Source organism: Cannabis sativa, chromosome 9 (assembly GCF_029168945.1).
Source record: "Cannabis sativa cultivar Pink pepper isolate KNU-18-1 chromosome 9, ASM2916894v1, whole genome shotgun sequence".
Classification (NCBI taxonomy): Eukaryota; Viridiplantae; Streptophyta; class Magnoliopsida; order Rosales; family Cannabaceae; genus Cannabis; species Cannabis sativa.
The window spans coordinates 8,648,949-8,669,161 of record NC_083609.1 but is presented as its reverse complement, the minus strand read 5'-3'; the positions used below and the strand labels follow the sequence as shown (position 1 = coordinate 8,669,161).

Here is a 20,213-nt window from a genome sequence, read left to right as displayed (position 1 = left end):
CATAATTCTCTTGCTGCATAGACTTGTACCAGAGAGGATCATGCAAATCTTGCTTTAATGTTGTTGGTTCCTTTGGTAAAATGGATTCGGGAAGAGGGTGTTGGGTCGAGAGATATGCTTTGGGTTTATGAATACCAGATTTAGATCTGGTTTGCATAGGATGGTTATTTGTGGTACTGGTGGTGGGTGGCAAATCTGGTGTAAAAATGGATGGTATTGTGGGAATTTCTGGTGTAATATTGGTTGTGGGAGGTGCTGAAATGGTCATTTTTGGTGCAGTATTTGTTGTGGAGGGTATGGAAGTGGGTATATATGTGGTGGGGGCAGAGAGGATGAGTTCGTGAATCCATTTCTTGCATAGAGGAGACAGCAGGGGCTATATCAGTAGCAAGGCTTGAACCAGAGAGAGGAATGGCAAGAGTGTTGTCCTCAGCAGTAGGCACACAAGCAGGTACTATATTAGTAAGAGAAGGAGTAATAAATGAGCCAGTAGGAACACAAATTGGAGTAGAAAAATGTACCTGACTAGCTGTGGCCATTTGATGAGCTGGGAACTCTTCCTCATTAAAAATAACATTCCTTGCTATGTAAACCTTGCCATCTTGGTTTTCACATAAGTAACCCTTGTGATTCATAGAATAACCAACAAAAATGCACTTTTCAGATCTTAAAGCAAGTTTGTGAGTATTGTAAGGCCTGATATGAGGATAGCAAGCACATCCAAAAGGCTTTAGAAAAGAGTAATCAGGGCTGCTATGAAATAAACATTCATATGGAGATACATCTCCAATGACCTTAGTAGGCAATCTATTGATTAAGTACACAACATTTTGAAAGGCAAGCCACCAATATGACATGGGTAAACCGGCTTGAGCAAGTAATGTGAGCCCTGTTTCTGTGATATGGCGATGCTTTCTTTCAGCACGACCATTTTGCTCATGATCATGGGGACATGGATGTTGGAAATGGACACCATGTTGAGTAAGAAAAGATGCTAAGGATCTATACTCCCCTCCCCAATCGGACTGGACAGATTTGATAGGTAAGGCAAATTGTTTTTCAGCAAAAGCTTTGAATTGGAGGAAGGTACTATAGGCTTGGGATTTTAGGGATAAGGGAAAGATCCATGTGTACCTGCTATAATCATCAATGAAGTGTATGTAATATCTATGACCTTCTTTAGATGGTGTATGAGAGGGTCCCCACAAATCAGTGTGGACCAATTCAAGGGGTTGGGAAGCTCTTGAGGTAGAGATAGAGTATGGGAGTTTATGGCTCTTTCCTCTTTTGCATGCCTCACAAAATTTTATATCTTTGAGATTGACAGAAAGATTTAATGCAGCAAGTATCTTGGCTAGTATTTGGGGGGCAGGATGTCCTAACTTAGAATGCCAAAGATTTATATTCGATTTTTCAGCAACATAAAGAACTGAATTATGAACAACTTCAGTAGGAAAAGTATCATTTTTATTAACGTGGAAATCATTACATGAAGAAGCTGCTGTAACAGTAGTGTTATTACATTGATCTATAGTGGAAGGAATAGATTCTATGGGACTGACATCTATAGAAGTTGAAGGCAGAGATGAAGTTTCTGTCTTGGCTTGAGTTGTGGCAAGGTTGCATTCTAACTGGACTCTTGATGAAGGGAAAGAACTGTGAGATAGTGTGTATAAGCCATTTTTAAGCCTCCCTTTGAGCAAGACTCTCCCGGTTACTTTGTCCTTGACAAAACAACATTTTGAGTGAAATTCAAGAAAAATATTATTATCCTCAGTAAGTTTAGACACGCTAATTAGGTTCTTTGTTATGTGAGGGACTTTAATGACATTATTAAGATGTAAAGGGTTATTAGAGGAAGGGAGAGAGGAATTACCAACATGACTTATGGGTAGGCGTTTACCATTTCCAACAACAAGAGTGTCCGAACCTGAGTAAGGTATTTGAGATTCAAGGTGTTCCATTCCTTGAGCAATATGGTTTGCGGCTCCCGTGTCAGCATACCAGTCGAAATCATCCATTAATTCAGGGAGCACAGAGCTAGAGTACACTTGAGGGTCATCATCTTCATCTATCTCAGCAAGATAGGCTCTTGGCTCACTGATCTTGGGTGTAACAAAGCCTTTATCGAACCTGTAATGGCATATGGCAGCAGTATGTCCAGCTTTGTGGCATACTTGACAAAGCAAGCGTGGAATGGAGGGGTGACCACGGCCAAAGGATCGACCCTGAGATCTGTTGTTGGAAGCAGTGCCACGGCCTTGAGGAGCATAAGAACGATAACCAGGAGTGTATCGAGAGAGATTTGCTGTCATCTTGGATGAAGAATCACTCAAGGTATAGTGTCTTTCAAGCCTGCTCTCATGGGTTAGCAACAAAGATTGAATAGATTCTAAGGACAAATTATCCACAAGACTTGTAACATGAACCACAACAGGATCATATTGGGGTCCCAAACCATTTAAAAGATGCATTATCAAATCACTATCATCAAGAGGGTGACCAGCAGTTGATAAAGAATCAGCAAGAATCTTCACTTTGTCACAATAATCAGTAATGCATATATTACCATTCTGAAGTGTGGATAATTGGGACTTGATTTGAAGTAGTCGGGCCTTGGATTGACTTACAAATCGTTGTTCTAGGGCACGCCAGGCTTCATAGGAGGAGTTATATTGAGCAGATGACCCAAGAATTGTCTCAGTCATTGAAGATCGAAGCCAGCTGAGGAGTAATTGATCTTTTCTCTTCCAAGTCGTGTACTCTGGATTGATGTTGCCATTGACGAGGGTTCGAACAGGAGCAACTCCGGCGAGAAGAATTTCGTCAAGGCCATGACCGATGACGGTGGGGATGACTTGCGCCTTCCACGCAAGATAATTGGTTCGATCGAGTCGAACAGTAAGGGAAGAATTCAGAGAATTCTGGAAAGGATTCCATTGGTGAACTGGTGGAGCTGCCGGAATCTGAGCAGCAGTAGCAGGGGCGGCAGAAGCAGGGGCGGTGGATTCAGGGTGACGAGGATCCATTGACGATGTTGATCAAAGGCTCTGAGACCATGTAAAATGTGAACTCATCTATACAATTCTACAAGGATTCTGTCTAAGAGAAGAATCACAAGACTTGTAAAAGTTAACCAAGTCTTGGATGAGAGCAGCTTTATATAGAGAGGCATATAGTTTGTTACAGAGTTTGAAAAGAAAACAGAACAGAGAAAAGAAAAGATAACAGCCAAATAAGTGGCAGAAAAACTGTTACATTAGTTAACTAACAGAACAATTAACTAACTATTAACAAACTCTGAACTGAGGTTAACAGACGGTTATAGAAACCGATGGGAATACTTTAAATGTCTGTTTAAAAACGTCGAGAAAACTCATTTTTGTAGTAGTGTTTATTTTAGATTTTGTTTGGTTGGTATTATATTGAGGTGATATTTGCTTACATATATACGTATATGTATATTATTTTAAGGGTTTTGTGTTTGTTTGGGGTGAGTGTAGTTTTTTATCCACCTTTATTTTTGTTTATTTTTATGTATGATTTTTTTTCTTTCTTGTTTTATTCTTTTATGGTTTTGATTGTGTTTTTATTTCTTTAATTTTCTTTGTTTCTTACTTTCTCTTTTAATTTGTGATTTTTTTTTTTTTTTGTGATTTCATTTAATGTGATTGTTTCTGGCATAAATGAAATAACCATGAAGTATAAGCCCAAAAACAAAATATATTCAAAATCACATCAAAGTTATCTCTTATATATTCTTTGTAAAACAAAACTTATACATCTTTTTGGCAAAACAAAAAATTATATATTTAGTTTGTGGCAGTAGGATATAATTACTATTTATAAGAATAAGCTATTCACTAAAAATTATTTTTAGTATTTTACCAATTTCTTTCTCCTCACCCAAAAAAAAACCTTTAATTTCTTTCATTATTTAAATAATGATAAACCTCATAGTCATTGGATGACAAAGAAAGAGGAAATTATTTTCATTTTATAGATTTTAATTTAGAAGATAAAGTGTGGAGTTTGGATTTATTCTGATCCACTATTTATTTTCCTCCAAAAATATATAATTTTGAATTTATTGGAATAAGATTCTGATAAAGTTGAGTGGGTTAGAAGTAGGTAGAGATGATGACAGGGGAGTGAGTGAGTGATATATCCACTAGAGAAGAAGTGATGATATGATGATATTAATATATGCCCAAAAGGAAAAGCCTTTATTGGTAAGGAAAGGTATAGACTAAGGGTGTCTTTTTTTTTTCACTTATATAAATAAATATATGAGTGATTATTTAATAGTTACAATAAAAATATAACTATGATGGTTACACTTTTTTATAACCTACTATAATAGGTTACTAATAGGTAAATTTTCTATTTTTAGACTTAAATAAATTATTTTTTTTCAATTAAAATATTTAATAAAACTTTTTTAAAAATTAATATAACTTTTTATTTTAAAAAAATAAATCAAATCAGGTTAGTATCAAGTTACATGTAATTTATTAATTATTTTTTGTAAATTTTTACATTAATCATAACCGTCAAATAATAATCTAATGATTAAATATAAATGTAATTATTATGATTATATATTTAATGTAATCATTGAAATCTCCTCTCTATATATTTATTTACATAATATTTATTTATATAATTGAAAGAAAAAAGGATAAAACTTTATCCTTGTTTTACTCATATGCTTACACGATATTAGATGAGAAGTTTGAGAAGTATGTATGGACATGGAACATCTGAGCACTAGTGGCTTGTTTAGTTAGGAACTACTACTACTATATTATTATTATTATTTAATGTCATTGTCATTATATATCTAACCAATATGGTTCAACCTCTTCAACACTTAATAAGATATACATACACAAATATAAATGTTGTATTGTTATTTTACACCTTTAAGTTAAGATGTTTAATACTTATGTTTGGAAAATTAGTTCAACAATAATTTTATAATATGACTTTGAATTATTTAATTATACCAAAATTGATTTAACTAATGAATACAATATTCTCTAATTTACACAATTTCTCTTGCTTATTATTATTTTCCTCCTCTTTCCTCTATTCGAGCTAAGAATAATTTAAAAATTTATTCTAGCAAAATTTTAGCTAGTTTAGTGTTGTCGAAAATTGGTATAATTTTTTTTAATAATGGGGTCTTCTATTTATAGAAGGGAATGATCATTAAATCTTTTCCCTTTTTCTTGTTCGGATTAGTCTACATTGACTTGTTCTCTTCATGTCCTCGTGCGCGCTTTTCTCTCTACTTTGGCTCTTCAAACTCTGCAAACTATTCTTTAATTTCCCAAGCTCTGTTTTGTTCTCTAAGCTTCCTGAGCTTTGCTCCATTTCCTATGCATTCCCTTTAATGAAACATTGTGTTCCATATTGTTGTGGCCGCATCATTTTATTAGTTATATTGTAGTTTGTTATCCCAATTTTTGTCCACCTAACATAGCACTTTCACGTGGCAAGATACAAAAGACACGTGGAGAACAACTCATCACTAACCGGACAAGGTAGTGCTGTATGGTTCCTCATCCATCAAGATGTCAAGATCACAAAAAATAATTCAAAACATGGCCAGACCCTAACTGGCCAGTCAATGATTGCAGCATGTGCCAAATAACCTACAAATAAAGTTGGCTGGCCAAATAGTGCACCAAGCTTCGAGTAGCCTGCAGCCTCCATGAACAAGGTCGGACTTCTTGCAACCTACACAAGGCTGGACAACCTAATTCTAGACAGCTCCCTAACCACCAAGCCTGAAGGTTTCAAGGAAGAATAACACAAGCTGAAAATACATTGAAGACAGGTCAGCACTAACCTGCCAGGTTAGTGTCGTGCAGCTTTCCAACCTGCCAGGTTAGTGTACTGCAGCCTTCCAACTTGCCAGTTGTTGGAATTTATTTTACCAGGATCTTAGATCTACTCACAAGTATGTTGTTCAAACACCCTAAATATGAACTTTCTAAAACGATAAATTAAACACATATAAAGTTAAGAAAACCTTACATTGATGCAGCGAAATTAATGTCTCCTTCCGCTCAGATCTCTAACCCTTGTATCCTTTCTGTAGCAGAGTATAATCAAGATCTGAGCCCGAATGTCCTTCTTCTTCAAGTTTGATCATTCACAGTCTTCCAATCTATGATTGAGTTACTGCTTGCTGTGTATGGGCACTTACTCTTTCACTAGGGTCGAAATTTATGAAGAAGAAAAGAGAAGAGAGGGTTTCGGCCAGGTATAGAAAGTGGGGAAGGCTCAGTTTTTCTGAAGAGAGAAATTTCTGTCAGAAAGGCTTGTGAAAACTTGTGATTTGACTGAGCCATCACTTTCTATTTATAGGCAACTACTAGGTTTAGGTTAGGAATTATTTGGCATTAAAATAATGAAAATATTAATTTGAAAAACCTCATTAAGTGGCCGGCCAAGGTGTAGTAGTGGGCCCCACTTGATTTTGCAGTTTTATCAAATTTTATTTCTATTTTCTCAAAAACGCCAATTTTCCAATTCTAACCTTTTAAATGCCAAAACTAATTATTTAATAACTAAAATAGATTATTAAATAATATTGTCATTTAATTTAATTATTAATTAGACATATAAAGTCCATTAATAAATAAATAAACCTAGAAACTCCTTTCTTTACAATTTCACCCCTACTTAGTGAAAATTCATAAAATTAGACATAGTCTAACTTTAGAATTATAATTGATCAATCACGAATCAATTAATGAGTCTTACAAGCAGAATGTTCTCAACTAGAATGGGGACCATGGATCTATATGCTGAGCTTCCAATAAGTGAACCAAATTTACCAAGTAAATTCCTACTTATTAATTCTTCGTTGAATCCACTCTTAGAACTTAGAATTGCACTCTCAGACTTATATAGAGCATATTATATGTTTCACGATATCAATATGCTATCTCATTTAACCATTGTTATAATCTTATTGTGATTTAAAGATCCTCTATATAGATGATCTACATCGAGATGGGATTTCTTTACCGTTCTCACCCCTCAATGTATTTTGCCCCTTAAAACACTTAGCTACCTGTAAATGGTGTTTAATGATCTAATGATTAGTCAGTTAAACAAGAGCTCATCCATTTACTTCTATTTGCTAAGCTCGAAGGGAATCATCACTTTACTTCTATACACCAGTAGAAGGCTATAGATTCCATATTTATGTTCAGCACTCCCACTCAATCATACTATGATGTTCCCAAAATATACGTATCACCCTGACCTAAAAGTAGGCTTAACTAATAAATCAAAGAACATGAATACCATTCCTGAGTTGAGCCTAAGCATATCAGGATTTAGATTCTTTTAATCTTAAGATCAACTACTGATATTGACTTGGAAAGATATATATAACGGTAAGTTTGTAATATCTTAACTTAGTTGCAATATCGGTCCAGTCCAATGTATACTCCATACATTCGAAACTAGTATACTTTACTAATGTCCTGGAAAGAACATAACACTTACTCCAAGTGTAAGTACACATCATCGCTAATTATCACATTAGTGTAAATCCAATAACACTGATGAAACATGGACTTAGTCTTTTCATTCATATGATCACAATCACATTCCACTGTGTTGACGATACTGTAATTGTGAATAAACATATGATCTGGATTTAACTGATTCTGTGTGTAAATGTAATAAACATATTTAAATCATTAGCATGTAAAATTCATGCAAACATCAATCACTTCAAATTTCTTATATTGATAACTAATCAGATTGTAAAGAGTTTTATTTAGGGCATAAAACCCAACACCAGGTTAGTGTCGTGTAGCTTTCCAACCTTCTAGGTTAGTACTGCGCAGCCTTCCAACCTGCCAGGTTAGTATCGTGCAACCTTCGAATCTAGCAGGTTAGTGTCGTAGAGCCTTCCAACCTGCAAGATCCCATGGTTACACGATGGACACAAGCAAGTTTGTCCTAATATCAATGCCACAAGCAAAGAGAGATGTACAACCATGCCAGCAAGGTCCTGGCCGGACCTATAACTGGCCGACCAGGAGTGATAGCTTCCAAGCACCGGGCAACCTTCAACAAGGCTAGTCGGTCAAGTGTACAAGAACACACCAACGCTTGTGTTGTTCACACAAGCCTTCCAACTCGCCTTTAGCATTCCTACGACTTCGAAACAGTTCAAACTGCCCACAAAGATAGGGACTCTCCGTCAACAAGTAACAATCCTATTCTTTAGGGATTATTAATTATTACTTTGTATTTCAAATATACAGTGTAACTTCCCTATTTTTTAGGAATATCTCTATGTACAGCTTGTAAGCCCTATTACTGTATAAAGGGCCAGTACACTCAGAACTTAAGTTTCAATCACGCTCAGAAGCACTATAACAATAAGTCCTCTCTCTTTTCTCATACTTCTCACCTGCAAAATACATTCTCATTGTAATACTGAAGAGAGCCTAGCTAGAAATTACAAGGTTACAATCTGTAATCTGCTTGGTATTATCTAAAGAGTGAATACAACTAAAAGAAGAGTAGGTCATTACCTAAATAAAAAGGGTCGAACCTCTATAAATCTTGGTGTATTTTACATTTATTATCATTCTCATCTGACAATCATAAGCAAAATCTAATCCTAGTCAGACTCTGTGTTGATTGGCCAAATCCACAGTCAACATAATTATTGTGAGAAGAATTACTTTATACCCTCGTGATTATTTTTTCCCTTATAATTACCCTTCGGTTCTACAATTTCTGAACCCGTGACCTTTCTAGTATGAGCTTGGATATTGTGAAACTGGTTAGCAAAAATAATTTCACATGTCATAATGAGCCGTAATTTATTTAATGGAATAATTATTTTAAAATTTTGGGTATTTTCCCGCCTTTACTAATTCCCTTGATTTATTTATTTAAATTTAATTTGTTGATATTTATTTAAAAGGAAAATAAAAAAAATTCAGTAACTTCCCTGATATTTTCTCACTGTTAATATTTCTCCTTTTCCCACCCTTCTCCCCATTCATCCTTTAATGTTTCCCTTCTTCTTTATGTACTTTGCATTCATGACTTTAAGAATTCCTAAATGCAAATCCAAGTCAACTACAAAGAGGGCTCCTCCTTTGATTGACCTGAATTTCTTATTTGAATATGAATCGACTTTTAATGATATCGTCTCCAAGTATGCTATTTCAGAGGGGGTTGAATGAACTTGCTACAACAGTTTCTAATGTAGTGTCTTCTGAGCGATAAATAACTAAATATATGTATTTTTGAAGTAATTGTGATGCTGTAATCTTTTTTATATTATTTTATTTTTTAGTTTTTTTATCGAACAATCTAGGAATTAGACAATTGATTATTTGACTCATTTTTTTTTAATTTTAATTCTAGTCGTGTCTCCAACGGGGAGATATCTCAATTGGAATACATGTTATTATTTTAACTGATTGCTATTAATAAAATTGTATGATTTATTAAAAAATGCGTTATTTAGAAACACTAAAAAAATTCTATCTAACACCCTCTTATGTAACTACTTAAAAAATATTATTGTTTAAATATTTAATATTTTGAAAATTAATAAATAACAAATAAAATCCAGATTTTCAAATAATTAAATGAGAGATTAGAGAAATGTGAATTTTCTTACTAATAATGTATCGTACAAATATAAGAAGCGTTAAATTAGTAAATAATTAGTAATTTTGCTTTTGAATTTTTGACACTAATGATTTTATCCCTTAAAATATACAGAATGTTAGAAATTCTCCCTGAATTTTTAAATTTATTGAAATTTAGTCATTCTATTAGGTTTTGTCATATCATTCTGTTTACATACTGACATGTCTTTGTAAATTAGTAATTTTGTCCCCAAACTTTAAAAACTATCAAATTATACTCTCTCTAAATAAAAATGAGAAAGATTCAATCTTTTTTCTTAGGTATATCTTAAAAAATTAGTTTAGATCCTTAAAAAATCATTTTGAATGATTAAAAAAATTAAAAAAGAAATCAAAATTTTAAAATAAATTAAGAGATTTAAAAAAATTAATTATTTTTTATTAAAAATCCATTTAGATAAAAAAAATATATTAAAAAATCGATTTTTGTAAAAACTAAATTTTACGGGAAGAAATTTGAGTCTATTTTTTTCTTCCAAAAATCTAAATTTGTTCAAATAAACATAACATTTTTTTTAGTTTAATTTCATTTTTTTAAAAAATATTTTATATTTTTATTGAATTTTTAATTATTTGTCTTTATTTTTTATAATATGAATTTGTAAACACAAATAAGCTTGATTTTTCTCTTTATGAAATCTTAGTTTGTTTAAATTATTTATTAAATTTTCAATAATTTTGATTTGATTTTTTAAGATTTGTGTTTATAAATAAAATAAAGTTTTAAAATATTTTATTTTAGAAATAATTTAAGTATTTTTAAGTAAACTAAATTGTTTTTTTTTATTATTAATTTAATACTTTTATCAAATTTTTAATAATTTTTAGAATTAATAAGAATATAAAATTTTGATTTTTTTTTTTTATAATATAGAACAAAATTTAGAATTGGTCAAAGTTTAATGGGTAACAATACTAATTTTTAACGGTTAAACTAATGGAATTTATCGAAAAGAACATGATTATGTAACTGTTATATTTTAAGTAAAATTTTAACAAACCGTATATCAAAAATACTAATTTTTTTAAATTAGTTTAGTTAGAAAAGAATCTAATCTCATTCTTATCAATTTGAAATGTAAGTCTTAGTATAGTAATTGGTTTGGTTTAAGGTACAAATACCCAAAAATCATTTTCTCTAACTAAATGAGGAACCCACTTTAATTATGTTTTTTTGTTTAGGAAAGTTAAGCTTATTGATTGATTATGATTCTTCATTAACTGTCCACCAATGATAATAATAATAAATGACAATTAGTCAGAGAATGAGGCAGTCCTAAGCCAATTTGCATGGGAAAACAGAAAATAGATTTAATCAAAGAAAACATATATGGATTGGAGTTAGGTGAAATAGATGAATCGCAGTCACACTCAGTCTCACACCATAATCATTTATTAATAAAAATCAACTGCTTCATTTGAGAGTTTCAAAGTTGTTATGAGATGATTTTAAATAATAATAATAATAATAATAATAATAAAGCAGGTGGCTAAGATGTAATGGAAAATGGGTGTTGGTGTATTTTTTAAGGCAATGAAACAATATTGTTTATTTATTATTTGCTTATTATTTTTTATATATATTTTTTTAAATTACACTAAACATAATATTTATCCAATTACATAAGTTAATCCCACAAAACAAAATATTAATAGTGTGTATTAGGATATTCATTGGACCACATTTAATGTTTTTAGATCTATCCAGATCTGATCCAATTATATATTGGATGCTAGATTTTACCATCAGATTCGATCCGATTCATTTCAGCCATCTAATAGATCCAATACCTATTGTATGTTGGATTAGATCGGTTTTATTCATTAGATGTATTTCATGTATATCTATTGGTTCAATTCGAGTTTATCTAATATTTTAAACCTGTTATTTTTTGAATCGCATTGGACCCATCTAATATTTTAGATCCAATATTTATTGGATTGGAATAGATCCATCCAATTAAAAAAAAAAAATTAGTGTTAATTTTTATAGATACATATATTTTTTAACGTATAACAATTAACAAACATAAAATTAAATTACTCATCCAAATTAAATGAAAATATTAATTGGTTCGATTGGGTGTTGAATATATTGGATTTTTGGACACATCATTCAACATTCAATCTGATACAATTGGATATTCAAAAATTAACATCTAACCCGATCCAATCACAATTGGACATTCAATGTTTCGCGTTCGTTATAATTATAACGTGTAAGTGTAGTATTATTATTTTATATGTTTTTTTAAATAAATTATTATTTTATATATTAATAATATTAGTTTATTATTTTGTGCACAAAAATAAATTTTTATTTTATACATTTATAATATTAGCGTGCACAACTCCTCCCTGTATTTCAGTAAGAAAAACAAAACATTTTCTTTGCCTTCTTTTTTAGAAAGAGAAAGAGACAGATGACTTTTAATATATATATATATTTTTTTTATATTAGATTAATATAAGAGAAGTGTAGCCACCAAAAATCAAAACGGCCAAGGCAAGCAAACATGATTGACATTGTTAATAATAATAATAATAATAATAAAATGACAAATTAGTAGAAGATAAAAAAATCATTCATTATAAAGCTTTAGTATATCTTATCATGAATTATTATGTTATCATATAAACCTAATTGTATCTCATTTGAATAACAAAACAAATTAGCATGAATTTTTGTGATTATAATAAATAAACTCTGCTAAGACCTATATATATGTTGCCTAACCAAAGACAACAAATAGCATATCCATTAGGATAAATTGGCAATGAAAGTGTGGAGAAAAGTAAAGTGAAGAAAAGAGAAAGATACTTTCTCTCTTTCTCTAAAAAAAAAAAAGAGAGAAATATTATCTAAACAATAATAATCTTTTTATATAGTAGAAGAGGATAAGATTGTTCTGATAAGAGTTTTTTTTTAACCAAATGGAAGAAGATGGCAGAATAATATAATACAGTTTGAGTAACTATAAATATAATGAGTGGCCTGACATAGTCAATAAGTAATTATGGTGTGGATTATTATTATTATTAATAATTGTTATGAGATTAACGTGATATATTTATTAGAATAATTTTATACAAAAGGGTTAACAACTATTACTTTACTTTCTTTGATTGCGACCCACATTTTCTTTTCTTAAAAAAAATAAATAAATATAATTATTACGGTTTAAAAGTGACTAGAAAGAAAGCATGTTTTGATTTTCAATTGGCAAAAAAAAAATACGTTTATAAATTAAATTGAAGTTAGACCTCATGATCGTTACAAAAAATATTAATAGGTATAGTAGATATTTTTACTATGCCCGTAACATTGTTAGAAAACGTCCATTTGACCATATTATGGGCCACATAATTACAGTTTCTAACTACACAAGAAAAATTACAAATAGTCATAAACATAAACGTAAAGATATTACAAATAGTCTTTGTATTCGGTTTAGACATTCATTACCAATTAACTCTAATAAACTAGCTTCTGTGGTGATGGAAGATTGACCATATTTTGGATAATAGCCAATCCATTTTATTCTTCTTTTTCTTTTCCCACCAACACAACCAAACAGAAAATGTTTACTCATACATATTTAGTTTTAAGCTTTTCTACTCATTTTCCAATCACAAATATTTTCTTTCTTTCTGAAATATATATTTCTATCAATACTACTACTTGATACCATATACAGTGACAAATACATATTCTTGAAGCCCAAATATTCTAACAATCGTTATGTAAGCACCTCACCATGGCACGAGTTTGATCATTTAAGTTCCAAGTTTTGACTCATTGTGTATACACAAATTTGATTTAGAGAAATATGATTAGTTAAAATGATGTCACATGAGTAAGCATTGAGGGTAAATCTTGAGTTTCAATCATTAATCTACACGCAAGTATTGTAATCTGATGATATTTGGAGATGAACACTAAATAAAACAAGTGTCAATATTTAAGATCAAAGTAAGTTATGTTAACTAATGAAAGGAAAAGGGTACCAAGTAAGAAAAGCCTGTTACAACTACCACTACCAGACAGAATCTCCATAACCACCTCCTTGACAAGGAACCTACTAACCTTAAAAAGCTTATATTGCAGATTATGTAGTATTCCATCATTTTAGTTCATAATTGGAACCCTTTCCATAAACATACCAAGAGGTAAGCAAATTATTCTTCATTTTAATTTCATATCTTATTGAAAAGGAAGTACATATATACCTAAATTTTGTTAAGCAATGCTAATTAGTAATCAAGTAATCAATGAACTAATGACAGAGACTGAAGAAACTTCCCCCCAAGTTTCCACCTGGTGGTTATGATTTTGAAGTAGATAAAGACCCTTTTCGGTTAGGACAAAAGAAAGAATTATTATATATTGATACAAGAACAGTAGTATATATAGATCCAAAATTTATGTGTATATAATAAGTTTAAGGACACTAAACTTTATAGATACTCACTTCAGATTATGGCATGATATGACACCTTTTGAATGGCTTTAGATCTGAGGTAGAATGGTAGATAATATGTTGTTGACATAAGGAAAGGAATGTAACAAAATTTGATGCTGATTTGAGCTTCTCTATGAAACTTGTGAAACTTGCAACACTGTGATATGACGACTAAAAGTCTTCGTCCAGCTTGAAGACGAAGTTTCTTTCACCACCTTGAAGGCTTGGCATTACAGATGCCTTCTGATAATCACCCACTCTTCTCTCGAAGAAGTTTGCCTTTCCTCTGCATAATTGAACAATGAAGAAGAACATCATGATCATAATTTTAGTGAGCTTTCTTACTAATAAGGCATTATTAGATAACCTAAGGTCCCTGAGAAAGAATCAATGAAAATAGTATATATATATATATGAACTCACTGCAAAGAAATAAACTCCATCCAATCAAAAGGATTTTCCACATTGTACTTTCTCTGGCATCCCAGTGCAGCCTGGAAACATAGAAAGCTTGACTTTAATTGAAAAGCGGGAACAAAAATATGTCGAAGGAAAAAGAGCCAGAAATGAGTTGTTAAGAGATACCAAAAGTCGATCTGCAACAAATTTTATGTACTGGCTCATCAGTGCTGAGTTCATGCCAATCAATGCACATGGGAGGGCCTCACAAACAAATTCTGTCTCAATCTCAACAGCTTTGCCTACAATGTGAAGAACTTTTTCCCAAGGTAGTTTGTTTCGCAATAAACTGTAAGCCAGAGATAAAACAAGTATGTTATTATTTCACATAGCAAACCAAAAGGAAAAAATAACTGAATTTTCCTATTCCAAGTTCATAAAAGAAAAAAGCCAGATATAGGCAATAAAATATCTAATACTAGCAATGTCTTTATTATCAATCCCGAGAGGTGCCATATAAGCCTAGAGAAAATAAACATATACAAAAATTACCTATACAGAAGACAAGCAAAATCACAGTGGAGTCCTTCATCTCTAGAAATAAGCTCATTTGAGAATGTCAAGCCTGGCATTAATCCCCTCTTTTTAAGCCAGAATATTGCACAAAAGCTGAGGATGACAACAAACACCACTACTAATAAGGAAAAATGAGCTCAAGAGATGAACTTGGCAACATCAAAAAGGTGCATATGACTGATTACTATCAATGAAAACTACCTTCCAGAGAAAAATATTCCTTCAACACAAGCAAAAGCAACAAGTCGCTCCGCAAACGAAGTGGAACTGTGTGTCATAAAGAATAAGAAATTATGTAACAAAAAAGAAAGGAAAAGGCTACTAATATGGAAAGGACTGTCAATGACATTTGAAAGATAACAAAAGTATCTAGCTCAAAGTCGGTCTAATGTAAAATTGAGAGAACTATGAATTCATTGAACACTAATAGCTTATTGAGATTTTAGAAATCCCTTGAAATGAATAAACATAATATACTATCTAAAACTATACCATGTAGTCATAAGCTAGTTTTTGAGGAAATATTAAGTAAAAATATGCATCAGTACCTGCGAATCCATTCCATAGCCCACTTAGCCTTGCTAGAGATACAAGGAATGTTTTCAACTGCATTGAATAATCTATGTTTCTCACTTGAATCCTTAATGTACGTTTCCAAAAGCAAGCTGTACATTTCTGACAGAAAGCAGAACCGAAAAAACAAAACTCTAATCGGGTATCTATTAAATGCATTTATAGAATGAATGGAAATAATCAACAACTAAAGATATACCAGAATGAATATTTTCCATTGCAATCTGAAATCCATAGAATGCCCGAGCCTGAGAGATGATGAACATTGAAGTAAAGGCCAATCAGGAAAGAATAGAATATATGTTAAGTCAAAGAAATGATGAGTTCTTATGTCTGAACGACAACAAAAATGGTTGATGAAAGAAGAGTTTAGAATTGGAAGGAATTTGTAGTTTTATATGAAGATATTTTTAATTGAGACACCTTAGTAAGTTTGATTTTATACCTATTAAGGACTAACAACATAGTTGCAGGGTTGAAAACAAAAACAAAGTCATTTTATAAATCTGAGCATTTATAAAGCAGATAATTCCAGCAATTTTGTAAGACAATGCAATACAGTGTGAAAATATTCTCACTTGTTATTGGTAAATATATTCCTATGCTAAATTAAAAGAATGCTAATAAAGGTCGGAATAAAATATAGGCCTTCAATGAAAAACTTGTACCTATTGTACCATCAAACAAGGAATTAGCCTGAAGACATTTGACTTTCCAGTAGGATAAAAGATAACCTTGAATAAAGGTGTAGAAGTCAAAAGTAAGATGCAACAATGAAGCATATGAAACACCGAATATTAAATATAGATACTAAGCCATAAATAATGTACTTGAAATAGGAATAAAAAGAAAGAAACAAAAAGTTCTTCATGTTCTTACAAGTATTTTTCCTAAATAAACAAAGACACACACATAACAAGGAATTCACCTCTGGAATTTGAACATCATTCAGAAATCGAGCAGCCAAATTTTCCAAAACAATCCCATCAGATGAAGCAAAAAATGCCAATACATGACTTATGAAGTGTTTCTCTGAATCAGACAAAGTATTCCACTGCTGAACATCATGAGAGAGATCAACCTCTTCAGCTGTAACCCCATTAACACATTATGAGAATACACTAATGCAATTTGAGAGCCAAGTGAACACATAGACCAATACAGGAAACAATATGGAATCATAGTGACTGGCCCCATGCAATTATTAATCATATCTTTACCATGATATCTTTCTAATTTTGTAGATAATGTTGGATTCTAGTTCTTACTTAATCATGCCACTGTCTCACCTAAAATCATATTTTTCTAAAGTACCATTAAAATGCAACTTCCTCAAACCCAATCATTTGGTGCATGTGCAAAACTCATGTTTGTGTTAGACCCTTGGTTCACTTCACTTATGCTAGGAGAAGTAAAAGGTAGTATATTCCTATTATAATTATTTTAAACTCCATATACTTTCAATAAGACATTATAAGACATGATAATAACTCAAATTAGGAAGAGGACAACTACAGTGAGACAACAGTGCGAATGAAGAAAGCAAAAACATGGAAACTGAAACACATACTATAAATATAACGCTGAACTTGAAGACTAGACTAGAGTTGTAAACCCACCAAAACAAAGTAAAGCCAAAATACAAAATTTGTCATTCAAAGAAGCTAAATTATTATCAGGTTAATAAATCAGACCCCAGAATTCTCATCTAAAATAATCTTCTGGGTCCCAATAAGAGATATAAAAGAAGCTACTTCTTTCTTCACAAAACACTTCCTCGGGAAATAAGTCAGAAAAGGGTAGAACAACATAAATTTGAAAAAACAACCTCAAAAACAAACAGAACAAAGTCAAATTCATGTTTCTGACAAGAAAAACCGTGTTAACAAAATTAAGTAAGAACTAGAATCCAATAGAATATTAAAAAGAAAACCCCTTCAAAGCCTCACATTTATTCACAAGATAACAGAAAAGCTAAATTTGACATATAAATAGAAATGAAATAACAAAATAACACAAACCCATTTCCAATTACTCAGCAAAAAGATAAATTGAATAGAATTATTAAAAGCATGGAAATTCAGAGACAGAGAGGTTGGCAATAAATAGTACCAGTCCAAAAGCTGGCTAAAGCCTTCTTGTACATCTCCCAAATTTGCTTATATCTTACAGGAAACATACAAAATCTCTCGTTTTGCTCCATTAATATTGGTTCATGCTCATCCACTTCTTCTGGTTCATCTTTCTCTCTCATATGGGTACTTCCTCTCTCCACCCCATTTGTCAAAGACCCCATCTTTTTTTCCTTCTTCTTCTCTATGCGTGGTTAAGGTGGCGTACGGACAGAGGAAGAGAAACCCTTCTAAAACCTCAGAAGAAGAGAAGAAGAGAGAGAATGAAATGAAATGAAAAGAGAGCGAAGGGTTGAAAATCATCAGAGAGGGACCAATGATGATCTTAAAATCTCTTATGATTAGTCATTTGTTTTCTTTGTTTCTACGTGGATGTCGGATTAATTTATGAGTGTACTATTTTGGGATCCTTCTCTTCCTTTATTTTACTTCCAACGACATCGTTTTGGATATGTGATTTTTTTTAAAGGTTTTTTTTTTTGGGGCATTTTACAAAAATACTGAATTTGGGTTAATACTTTTCAATTTTACTGCCACACGGTAGATGTTACATTTATACTGTCCTCCCCTATTTTTTTTTTCTTTTATACTGTAAATACAAAAAAAAAAAGTATGAGGCCTCTATCTTTCACAACCACAGATAGAATCACTGCAACAACACTAGGATAGTCAGAAACGACCATTAATTCCAACAATATTGAGCAAAAATAGTGAAATTAACATCAAATAAATAATCATGGAAAAATAACTGTAAAACAACACTAAAACAATCAAACAAAACAAAAGAAAAAAATGATTTAAAAAAACAAACAATTTGCTGCAGAGCCTCAACACCAGATGCAAAATCAACTATATTTGCAAGTTCATTCTTAGAAAATCATAATAAAAAAAACTACTAAAACAACACTGAAACAACACAAAAACAAATGAAACAAATATAACCACTTAGAAAAATATAAAAGAACCACACACCTCAAAACTCTTTTGTCAGTGAGCTCGTTAAATATATTTATAGAGAACCAGAATAAAAAAATCACAAAAATAAGCAAAGAGAACGAAGAAGAAATGTATTTATAGCCTTCATCTTCCACACCCACGGACAGAACCACCACAACAACACGAAAAATACCCAGAAAATAACTATTAATTCCAGCGAGATGGAGCAAGAGCAGTGAAATCGGTGTCAAATAAATAAATCATGAAAAACAACAGTAAAACAACACTAAAATAACACTAAAACAAATAAAAAAATGATTAAAAAATTAACTATCTTATGCACATCCTCAATACTAGATCCACTATATTTGCAAGAAAGTTCTGGAAAATTAGAACAAAAAAAAATCACACTAACTCTTATATTTTCCGAAAACGTGACTAAGAACTTTAAAAAAAATAAAAGAAGAATGAAAAGAAGATGAAGAAGAAGAACTGAGCAAGAAAAAAAATAAAAAATTTATATGTTAATGGAGAAAAATAGGGAGAACTTGAGGAAGTAGAGAGTGAAAAAAAAGGAAGAAGATGATGAATAGTAAGAAAGAATAACGGGGAAGTGAGATTAAATGAAAGAAATGGGTATTAATTTAGGGTATCATATTTTTATCATCAATTTTAATTAAAAGAAAATTAAAAAAAAAATATATGTCACTACAAGTCACATCACATTATATCATTTAAAATATAATATAATTTTAATTAAAAGAAAATAAATAAAAAAATCTACCACTCCCACACCTTTTTTACTTTTGTTTAGTTTATATATATATATATATATATATATATATATATAATATGTGGATAGTCAATTGTGAAAAGTAAAAAAAAAAAACAGTACACATATATAGTATAGAAAAAAAAAACAGTAAAAATGTAATATTTCCCTTACAACAGTAAAATTGAAATAAAATAGGAAAAAACAGTATGTGGTGTAAATTTCCCTTTTTTTTTTTTTTGACTAAATCCTCTCAACTATCATTCCACCTGCGCTTAACTTTTTGACCTTAAATTTTAGTGGTAAAATTCTCTAAATTACTGAATTGTTAGTAAATTTTAAGGTGTTATCTATTTTTCACAGTTAACTGCCAACATGGATTGTTTATGTGTACACTCTCTTCCACATGTGATACATGTATATTAATACACCTAATATCATTATTTAAAAATTATAAAAAAATTATTTCAAAATTTTTAATATTTTTTATTTTTAAATATTTTATTTAATTTTAATATGAATTTTAAAATAATAATATTAGGTGTACTATTATAAACGTGCCACATGTACAAGAGTGTACACATAAGCACTCCATGTGACAGTTAATCAAATGACATTTTAAATTTGTTAATAGTTCAGTAACTTGGAAGGT

At 31.1% G+C, this 20,213-nt stretch overlaps 1 protein-coding gene across 1 annotated transcript; it reads right to left on the bottom strand.

The window, feature by feature from the left end:
* Nucleotides 1-14,069: 14,069 nt before the first annotated feature.
* On the bottom strand, nucleotides 14,070-18,241 carry LOC115723484 (ribonucleoside-diphosphate reductase small chain A). Its single transcript, XM_030652979.2, has 9 exons — nucleotides 17,834-18,241; nucleotides 16,650-16,810; nucleotides 15,921-15,969; nucleotides 15,697-15,823; nucleotides 15,350-15,415; nucleotides 15,125-15,241; nucleotides 14,759-14,921; nucleotides 14,597-14,667; nucleotides 14,070-14,459 (listed from the first exon to the last, which is right to left on the bottom strand). Exons 1-9 carry the CDS (start codon nucleotides 18,015-18,017, stop codon nucleotides 14,345-14,347), a joined length of 1,053 nt encoding a protein of 350 aa, XP_030508839.2. The 5' UTR covers nucleotides 18,018-18,241; the 3' UTR covers nucleotides 14,070-14,344.
* Nucleotides 18,242-20,213: the final 1,972 nt, after the last annotated feature.

What these genes read in the sequence shown, in the direction of transcription:
- LOC115723484 (XM_030652979.2), bottom strand. Translation starts at nt 18,017, where the DNA reads ATGGGGTCTTTGACAAATGGGGTGGAGAGAGGAAGTACCCATATGAGA. An exon ending in ATGATGTTCAAATTCCAGAG is followed by an intron (nt 15,970 to 16,649) that starts GTGAATTCCTTG and finishes ATCATCTCTCAG; the next exon opens with GCTCGGGCATTCTATGGATT. An exon ending in TTGTTGCAGATCGACTTTTG is followed by an intron (nt 14,668 to 14,758) that starts GTATCTCTTAAC and finishes CTATGTTTCCAG; the next exon opens with GCTGCACTGGGATGCCAGAG.